Raw genomic sequence first — 10,942 nt, 5'->3', positions numbered from 1 at the left:
GCTCTTTTTTTTTTTTTTTATTTTTTTTAATAATTTTTTTTTTTGCCCTTTTTTTCTTTTTTTTTTTTTTTTTTTTTTTTTTTTTTTTTTTTTTGGACGACACATAGGATGTTATATAGGATAATTACCGTAATAACTTAATATGAATAGCATTGTTCCAAGATATAATTATATATACATACACATTTTACCTGGTCCCTTCATTAAGAAACTCTTTAATATAGATTTTAGCAAATGAAGTTATTAAACGTGATTAAAAAGTGAATAAAAGTTTTAGGTTAAATGAAACTCTTGTTTCATACTTATGTCTTCAAACTCATTTTCAATCAAACACATTCTTGTAACATGCATTAAGAGAAATATGTGAGCGTTTTCATCGTTATTTAAAAAAAATATAATCGGAATAACTTTGCCAAATGCCTTCCTTTTTGGAGAATGGCACCTCAATTAAGTTAAATTCTTAAAGAGCCTAACCTATTTTCGGAATAGATTATTCATAGATTTTGGGAGAAATAGTGACGAAGACCATGTGGATATGAATAAATAATAATTTTGAATATTCAAGTAAATTGATATTTAGATTCTTAAAAATGTTTCCTAAACATATGCTTAAATATAAGATAACAATTTAACATTGTGCGAGTAAAAGTATAACCTCGGGGAACGTTTCCCTGCGTGCCGCACGTTCTAAGTTGTCCTCAAATGGACAAACTAGGCATCCAAACACCACACAAGGACATCGTGACTGGGTCCCACTTTGCCACGTGAGTACTACACCCATGTGTCCGTCCACGTCGCACATGCCGCAACACGTGGCAGAACCTCAGGTGTCAGTAATGAGAAATAGAAATTTTGAAATCCAAAACCACCCCTGAGATTTGGGCGAAATTACGAATTTACCAGATATGGGTTAGTTACAACTTACAAATGACGTTCGAGTTTTCGACGGAGTCAAGAAAAATAAAGGGCATTATAGCATTTTTCGTAACTGAATTAATCTCCACAAAACAGACCCTACCATATCAACCCCACCACGCCAACAAATAAACAAACAAACAAATCTTCCTCTCTCTAATACAACAACCTTTTTCTCTCTCTATCCTTAAAGCCAAACCAAACCCTTAATAAACCCCACCCATTTTGGCCTGCAATTTTCCATTTATGAATGCCATTTTCCTTTCATCCATTCCTTGAACTTTCCACCACCGCACAAAGACAGATAAAGATTAATCATACATATAGGAAGATCTGCTTAGTAATAATAGAAAACCCAAGAAATTTTCATAGATATTAATGGCTGTTGAAACTCGGCACCTGACTCTTTTTCCTCCGCAGATTCTTAGCAATAAGTAAGTACTTTCTGTTCTGCCTGTTTTTGTTTTCTTTCTCGATTGATGTAAAATGGAAACTGAATTTGTTCATGCTTTTTAATGAATGCAGAGAAATGGCGATGAATGGTATTGAAGGGAATGGGAACATGTATAGTACTGCTTTTGAATACGGAATGGTGGCTCCGTTATCTGGAACTACGACGGTGACGGAGACTGTGCTTCCGATATATGGTTCAATGATTAGTGATTCGGCTCCTGTGAAGACTGTTACAATGAAATCGGACAGTGGTCGCACGTATGCGGTTCCTATTTCTAGAAAGCGTTCAAGAGATGAAATCAATCTTCAGAATGCAAATAACCGTTTCGGTTCCTTCACTTTTCTTGGGGAAGATATTTCTTTTCAGATTCAACAACAGCAATCAGAATTCGATAGATTTATTGCTCAACACGTAAGATTATATTCCATCTTCTTGCTTTGATTTTTTTTTTTTTTAATTCATATTCATTAGATTAACATTGGTTTCTAACAGATGGATAAAGTGAGGATGGAAATTGAAGACAGGCGGAAGAGATATTCTCAGATATTAGCGGTGGCAGTTGAAGAAAACATAATGAAAAAACTGAAATCCAAGGAGGAAGAAGTTGAGAAGATTGGAAGATTAAATTGGGCGTTAGAAGAGCGAGTGAAGTCTCTCTGTGTGGAGAATCAAATATGGCGAGATTTAGCTCAGACAAATGAAGCCACAGCAAAGGCCTTGAGATGCCATCTCGAACAAGTCCTCACTCAAGTTAAGGACGAAAAACAACAGCGCCACTGCGTCGACGACGCTCAGTCATGCTGCGGCAGCAACTTCGACGAAATCGACCGACGCGAGTGCTCCTCACGTGAATTTGTCAACAACCCTGTAGTGAACAACAAGAACAGGATGTGCAGGCGTTGTGGAAAAGAGGAATCATGCGTGTTGCTTCTGCCATGCCGGCATCTCTGTCTCTGCACTGTTTGTGGATCGTCCCTCCATACTTGCCCCATATGTAACTCCACCAAAAACGCCAGTGTCCACATTAATCTTTCCTCCTGAAATTCAGATACTCCTTTTCAGCTATTCCAATAAAAATCACAAAGACGTTATCAGTAACATTTCAAATCTTCATCTTTTTTCCATTTAATTCATCTCTGTAATTAATCTCGATATTCAACAAGTTTTTATCAGAATCGTTGATTACTTGATTTTGTGTTAAGTTTTGGCGGGGACGCAAGTTAGCACATTACAAGCGCAAGTTAGCAGAATAGGTAGGTCAAGCGTGTAGGATTGTGTGAAGTCAACTTTGGGGACGAAAGTAAAAATGTGAAGAAAAAAAAAAGGGTGTCCTGCGAGCTAATGTTGCGTTTTACTGTTTACTTTATGAAAAGTGAGTTTATGAAGCTAAGAAACGCAATGCATTCAACAATTCTGTATTTATCTGCTGTATATCTAACCGACGGCGGAGGAATAGGCGTTGGGAGTTGTTGAGGTGGTGGCGTCAATGAGGTGGGCCCCATTTTGTGGAGTGGGGTCAATGACTCTATATCTATAGTCTTTGTCAAAAGAGCACGACATAGTACCAAGATTAGACTGCATAATATAATGTTGTTGTGATGATGTTTTGTTGCCAACATGCCTATTAGGTTAGGATTAAATTATTTGGTGGGGCCCCCCATTTGAATTAGAACTTGGTCAAGTATTTCAATTTGGTAAAGTGTGCTCCTAACAATTGTTTTAGCGGAAGTTGCATCGAGATTGAAAATGTTTTCAAGATCCTCAATTCATTTCGTGACAACTCAGTAGATATTGGAGAAGTGGAATATACGTGATCACAAACGTAGATTTCTTGTGATTACAATATCGATCGATCAATAGTAGAGATGAGTATTGAGAGTACAACGAGAATTGTGGAACGGGATAGTGCAGTAATATCTTAATTTATCTTATTGAATGTTTTGCTTGGCCAATCAATCATGTTCGAGTTTGAAAACTCATCATAACTTGTTTGTTGGGTATGGGTATAGGTTGAATCCATGACTAAAAACAAATTTAATGAAATTAAGTGAAATGTTATCATCACAAATGGTAGGGTCTTGTTGATGATAGTTTAGAAAAAAAGGTTTGATTAATTGGGTGGCTAACATAAATCAAATTGGATTAGTCAGTCATTTTAAATTTGACAGGTGATTTGTCCAACTGACCGGCCACCCAATTTATAAATGTCTCCAAATTCATCATATTTTAGTAAAATAATTTTATTGTTCAGTGGGCCCCGGTTAAAGAGAAGGTGACACAAAAATAATTGAGAAAGAGAGATTAGATCTTTAGTTGAGAGGGGCCCACTATATCAGGACCGTCTGTCGCTTTATGACCGGCATGTATTCCCACTCCAACTCGTGAATCTGATTCACCCTTTGCTAATATATTGTTACTAGTGAAGAAATTTTTGAAGCATTTGACGTTTTTTCTTTGGATCATTATCCCCCTTTAACTTTATCGATTCTCACGTGCTAAACAAATCGTGAATTTTGGCGTAGTTGTCGCCACTGACGAGCTATTAGTTTAGAGGCAAAAATTCCTTCTAATAAATATTTTGTTATGATTCAGGTGGACCTCAAAATTTGACATTGGTGTGTGGTCTTCATTAACTGCACACTTAGATAATCACTATTTGTGAATTGTAGTCGATGGGTTCGAAAGTCTTGCGTGACACTCATACTCTCAAGTCAAACGGATACTTTCATGTTTTGAGTGTGCGAGAGACACAACAAATGAGAATATGTATGTCGAGTTTGAAGAGAAAATACATGTTCTTTGCAACATGTGAATTGAGATCACTATTGCCTTGCTTGGATTAAGTTTACTTATGGAGGCACAATTGTGAGCTTTTATATCAAATAGAAGATGTGACGTCCGTTATATCTTTGACACGTGATTTCATCTTAACGGTTCATTAGCACTAGTCAAACTGTGTTAGTTCTAGCCATCATAGCTCTATAGCTACCTAATACAAGTTGAAAAGCTGCCACCCTATTTCATAAAGGTAATTGAAAAGTAACCGAATATATTTACTACAAACTGACAATCTATCAATGTGCAAAGTATTTTTTATACGAATTATCTTCAAATAGATGTGGTGTTTGTAAAGGTTTCCTTTCATAAGAAATGTCCCACTTCGAAGAAGCACAACAACAAGAAAGTGCACATCACCTCGAAAGTACCACGTCGATGAAGTTAGCTCTGAAAAATCATTTCAAAGGGAATATATTGTGTGCTTGAGGAGATCGTCAATCACTTGGGATGAGGTGCTTAGCCACCTCGCCTAATAAACCAATCACCTCACAAAGATGCAGGGAGCTATGTGGAGTGGATTGTGGACCTTGCGTGGCCTCTTACTTCGTTTTTTGTTTAGTTGGGTGCCACATGACTTGCTATGTAGGTTTAGACGTAACAATCCAATTGAGATAATTCTTAACTTAGACGTTTAACTACTGATTCCTCATTTGACCTTTGTCATCTACTAGATGCTAAATTTGTATAATAATGTAATAATGCAGTGGAAAATTAAGAAATAAATAATATATGACAATGGAACAAATTTTCTATTGGACTCCACCCTCAATATGGAATCATTCAAATATATCCTTTTCAACAAGTTTTGTCTAAATTATTTAAACAAATCCAAATCGATATATCCCTTGCAATCTTATCCTGATTAAAGATGCATTTTAAACCAATTAACTTCAAAAACTCAATTAGATTAAGTTTGACTCTCAATATTTATTGCCCTACATGACCAAATTGGTTGTGGAGATTGCCGTTCATACTTAACTAATTGCACACCCGTGACGATGAAAACTACATGATACAACCCATAATGCGTATTCGATAGTGACCATTTAAGATTTAAAATGTTGGGTTTTTCGTAGTTGAATGGGTTTGTCAAGTGTATTGGTTAACCCGTGCATTTTGTATTGTAATTTCCATTTGCATTTGCCGGCTCTAAAATAAATAAAGCTTACAAGTTCTCAATCAATTTTCGTAACATTTAAATTCTCAAACTTTTGTTTTCAACCCACGCTATTTCTTGTTTGATGAAAATGATAGATTTGAAGATTATTTTTTTCAACATACACATTTCCACGCAACGTGGAGATGGTGTATTGTCTATTATAACATCGAATAGAATCACAATAATAGTGCATAATCATCGTAATAAACACGCTCTTAGCGTTAAATGGACGGTGACATGGGACCCAATGGCATAATTTATTGGAGAGGGCACAAAGGAAAACCTCAACGATGTATCTAGGACAATTCCATGCTTGTGTTGTGACTTTCGTTTTCTTTCAAACTTTTTACACCAAGGAGACAAAGACTTTGAAACGTGTTTCTATCACAAATTGTCCACTTTTATTATAAATCAATATGTCAATATTATTCATGTGAGGTGAGATGGAGTGGGTGGAAAATAAATATATAGTTGGAAGCATATAACATGGATTCAATCAAATGTAATGGAGGGCCATGATGGATGCCCCAACTTTCTACCCTAGTGAAAGGGGGACATCATTTACAAGACCACAATTATCAAGGATTTGATTTTGTTTCTTTCTATGTTCTTTCATAGCATTTTACTTTTCAACAAAGACCCTACCAAAAAAATCATTCTTTCGTGTTATAAAAAAGTGGAAGATCCTCTGCCTCTCAAATTTGGATAAAATTATTAATAACTTATAAAAAGGAATAGTAGTGAATTTCACATAATGAAAATTAGTTATGAGCGTGATGCTAAAATTCAAAGTTTTGAAAACTGAACCGATCATTGACCCGGAAAAGATGAGAGGTCAAGGTTCAACAGGGATCGAACCGGATGCAATAAATACACATAAAAAAATAGTATAAAAACAATAATTTTTTTTTAAAAAAAAATTCACATTAACAATTTGTAAATTAGATTCATTATTCTATAATTTGTTAACATTTTTGTTATGTCACTATCCCAGATTGAAAGTTTATGAAACCATTGTAGAGAAGTGTATCTATAAAATGCACTATCCCACATTGAAAGTTTATAAAACCATTTTAGAGAGGTGCATCTGTAAAATGAGCATGTCATCTAATATTTTTCTATGGGCTTTTGAATTCTTGTTTATGATGTCCAATCATGAAGTTGAAATTTCTTAAACTAAAAAAATAAAATTGGGAAAATCACAAAACTATGACTGGTTCACCGGTTTATAGGTAAATCGACCTGTTTGGTGGATTTTTAAGTGGTTTAATCATAAGCAGGTAACCGGGCATGATTGACCTAGTTTTGCGCCCAGTTCCGAATTTTACCCGTTGAATCGGTCGGGTGGGGCCGGCTTTGGCAACATTGTTAAAATTATATATATATATATATATATATTGAAACTCTAGTATTTTTTATTTTTATTTTTGCACTTTTATATTTTGCTTTTGACAACCACGCCTTTTAATTTTAAATGTATAATAATTGTTACTAATTACTAATTATATTACAAGTCCAAAAATTTAATATAACTCTACTTCATTTTGACTCCTTTAGATATAAATTTCATTACTTTAAATTAGAGTACTTTATATTAATCAATTTAAGTTTAATTACATAAAATTGAAGCTCAATATATATAATATATATTCATATAGAAAAATATTACAATATATAAAGGAATGTGTTAATATAATGGCAGAATAATTATTATCTAATATACTTAATTAGATTTAATAGCATTTAAGGGTAATGTTGATTGTTTTATATTGAAGTATTTAGAATTTTATAATATTAATCAAATTATATATATATATATATATATATATATATATATAGACGAGTTTAATGGAGATTACATCAAGTTGAATGGTAATTAATCTACCATTAATGCCACCTTTAATTAATATATTATAATATATTTATATACGTGAGCTTCACTTATAATTGAAGTTCATCTACTTATATAATTATATTACTATCATAATATATTATATGCAATATTAACAAAATATGCAGATGGATTAGAAACATTCAATAATTATTATGTCCTTATATAACATTGTCTTCATTTTTATTCAAATATTATAAATTATAAGTTAATTTAATATAATAGATAAAATAATTATTTAAATACAAAGGACAATAAATTGAAAAGAAAAAGTTGCTTAAAGGTGATAAGGCGAAGAGTCGAAGAGGGGAGAAATTAATTAGCCATTAATCTTAAAAACTTTATTAATTATTCCTAATAATGATAACTTACTTACTATTCCTATGCTTGTATCCATCCCACTAAATGTAAGTTTCACACCTCAATTGCACATTTCCCACTAAAATAAAAATTTTAAATATTATGTATTTAAAAATATATATATGAATATAGCACTGGGTATTTTATTATTATTTCATGTTTATTTTATTATAAACATAAAAACTGATGCTAATCCAATTGCTTTTACATATAACATATTTTTGGTTATTCCACCTCAAGATTTTATTTTATTTTAATTTTTTTTTTGGTAATTTCATCTTGTATTTTATTCTCCTTTTCCATATTTTATGCGGAATCAAAAAATCAAAATTCCAAATTTTCATTGAGCAAATTACATAATCTTTAAGTTTAATTTATTTTTTTGTTATCTATTTGTTGAAGAAAAGTTATTTTTTCTTTTTGCATTTGAATTTTTGAATTATTATGCCTCAAAATTATTGCCATTCTCTAATTTTTATATTTATGTCCATATCAAGTCAAAATTCTTTTCCACAATAGTTTATTTTAGTTATGTAAGAATTAATTGTATCTATTAAATGATTCTTTTCAATAAATTTTGTTTTTTGATATACAGTTTGATTCTTTGTTTAGGGTTGAATCTATATTATCCACTTTGGGTTTTTTTTTTTTGGTCTTTAATTGAAATATTATGTGTTCCAATAATTTGTATAGGGATGAATATTTTTATATGGTCTACATATTTGTGATTATGTAACTTCAAATAAAAAGATAAAAGGCTGTGAAACATCGACAAAAAAATATGATATACAAAGAAGTTTTATTATAATCAAAACATTATATTTCATTTTATTCAACATTGTCACATTATAAACACAATTCCATAAAAATCTTTTATTCATATATTTATTATTTTTAATAATTTAAAATTTTTCTTTAATAATATCAATTAACACAACAAATTTCAAAAAATATATAGTATTAGCATTTCAAAAATATTAACCATATCATTCATTCGATACATAAAACGTGCCAAACATTGCTTATTACTAGTATTTTTAGAAATAATATAACAGTAATGATAATAGATCGTATATAATTACATTTGTAGACTATGCGTTTTCATAAATTGTTTGATAATTAAAAAAAATCTAAAATTCGTCAAATTAAGTCTTTATTTAATGGGGATTAAAAATTAGAATTTTAATTAGGGATAATTGTAACAAAAGCCTCAAATCTTAAAAACATTAGCAAACTTTTTCATTTAAAATTTCGTCAGTTGACCAAAAAAATGATTTTGATCATATTTTAACAATTTTTAAAGGGCGAAGTGATGACTTTACATTAAAATCAAAATAAAAAATAAAATTCACCTTCTTCCCTAACCCATCCCAAATCCATCCCACCCCATAAATTGGAATGGGACGCTGCTGTTCATTCGCGCAAAAAAGAGTGCCAAACTTTGAGTCTGAAATTGGGAGGATTTCTGGAGCACTTTATGGAATGTTACCCAAGGTTGTACGAACCTGATTAAGACTCGACTTATGCCAATTGTTTCATTCAATGTCGCGTGAAACAAGAATAGAGGCAGGGAGATTCAAGTTCGTGACTGACGGATCTGTTAGATCAACGTCAAAAAGAAATGGTGCATTATTAGTTAATTTTAAGTCATAATCATGATTGTCTGGATGGATAGCTACCTACTAGTGGTGGTGGTATGTCAATTATGTGCCGAAAGGGTTCCTGTAATTGCACATCCATTCAGTAATTGACTACAGAACATTTTGCATTCTATATTTTATTGATTATATACCAAATGCTTATGAGTGTTTTTAAGATTCGTTTTGGAGGGCTCTTGTAAAGTAACTTTATGAGGAAGTTACCCTATGTGAGTTCGTGTATAAGTACTTTTAACTAGATAAAATACTTTTAGAAAATTATCAAAACATATTCAAAAGCTGCTTCTTAGTTTTAAAAGCAACTTTCGAACTTTCAAAAGCTTTACCAATCAAGCCATCACTATGCTAAAGCAGGAGCGGATTCTTTGTACTTAAAAAATAAAAAAAAGGATTGCAAGGTTTAAAACATAGGACATATATATTCCTTATGTCGGAAGAACAAGATCAAATTCTTTTCTCACGAAAAAATGTTAAAAATGGGATTCATGTTCGCAAAATTTTCTCCCTTCTACATATATATATATATATCTGCACAATTGTCTTTTACATGTATTACTGCTCTTGGTTCTTGGCACATGGACTTTGTCTTAGTGGGGGAATGTTGATTCTCACACTTCACCATCCGTGTCACGGACTCAGAAAAAGGAGGGAATCGATAGGACAACTCTCTTTTCCTTATAGTTTTCTTCAACCAAATCATCATCCACATTGGAGGTTTTCATAAAAGTCTTCATCTTTAGACTTACTTTACTATAAACCAAATCCATTAATGTAAGTGTACACATGGAAGCCTCATTGGATTTTTTTTTATATAAAGCTAACTATTATGTAAGATATGGTTTCAAGATGAATGCATTTGTACTTAGATTCATTTATTATTTATTTATTTATATTAGATTCACTTATCTTGACTTAGGGGTGTTAAATGTGTCGAGCTGAAGAACCGGTTTGCATAGTAGAAGTGTGGCTTGGTTCGCCCTCAGGAACTCGTCCTCAAGCCAGCTCCCGAGCAGCTTGTTTTTTAGTGCATGATTGACACATCCATCAGGAACTTAAGAAAGGACTTTATGGAGTAGAGCAACAGTGGAAATCCTTGCCTCAATATTTCTCATCCTTGGCTTAACCATGTGGCTTCAATTATCCCACCTCATTGGAACGGCTTCAATTATTTACAGAGAAAATTGGTAACGTCAACAAGAGACTAGCAAATGCTTAAAGCCCATTTTGTGAAGAATACCATTTGTGGGTATTAGTTAATTGCTTTATTGAGAAACCTGCTTTTGATTCTCAAATCAAAGAAACTTCGAGGCTTCACTGGAAAATTTTTGGTCCAGAAAGTAAAAACTTGGAAATGTTCCTCAATAAAGTGGCAAAATTCTTTACAAATGTTGGATAAATGGGTACATAATTATATTTCTTTTAACCGAAAGCACGTGCAGGCAAATACGATGAAATCAGACTTGCATGTTTTGATATATATAAATGTGGAACGTTAGATCACACATTTTCAAATTCAATGGTCTGGATTGCACCTATCAAAATACCATGACTTTTCACGATGTACCTTTTTGAAAAGTCACATCATATTCGAAACAATATGATTCTTTGCTATGCACTATTTGTACTTGAAAAATTGCAACTATTTATCACATCAATTGGAGACTTCT

The 10,942-nt window shown here is 32.3% G+C and overlaps 1 protein-coding gene across 1 annotated transcript; it reads left to right on the top strand.

Moving 5' to 3' along the window:
* The first annotated feature begins 1,066 nt into the window (after positions 1-1,066).
* Positions 1,067-2,763, top strand: LOC111370717 (probable BOI-related E3 ubiquitin-protein ligase 2). Its single transcript, XM_022992558.1, has 3 exons — positions 1,067-1,349; positions 1,441-1,780; positions 1,862-2,763. Exons 1-3 carry the CDS (start codon positions 1,294-1,296, stop codon positions 2,408-2,410), a joined length of 945 nt encoding a protein of 314 aa, XP_022848326.1. The 5' UTR covers positions 1,067-1,293; the 3' UTR covers positions 2,411-2,763.
* Positions 2,764-10,942: the final 8,179 nt, after the last annotated feature.

The sequence above is a fragment of the Olea europaea genome, chromosome 21 (genome assembly GCF_002742605.1).
Source record: "Olea europaea var. sylvestris chromosome 21, O_europaea_v1, whole genome shotgun sequence".
In the NCBI taxonomy this organism is placed as follows: domain Eukaryota; kingdom Viridiplantae; phylum Streptophyta; class Magnoliopsida; order Lamiales; family Oleaceae; genus Olea; species Olea europaea.
This window is presented reverse-complemented; position numbering and strand designations above follow the sequence as displayed.

What these genes read in the sequence shown, in the direction of transcription:
- LOC111370717 (XM_022992558.1), top strand. Translation starts at nt 1,294, where the DNA reads ATGGCTGTTGAAACTCGGCACCTGACTCTTTTTCCTCCGCAGATTCTT. An exon ending in CCGCAGATTCTTAGCAATAA is followed by an intron (nt 1,350 to 1,440) that starts GTAAGTACTTTC and finishes TAATGAATGCAG; the next exon opens with AGAAATGGCGATGAATGGTA. An exon ending in ATAGATTTATTGCTCAACAC is followed by an intron (nt 1,781 to 1,861) that starts GTAAGATTATAT and finishes GGTTTCTAACAG; the next exon opens with ATGGATAAAGTGAGGATGGA.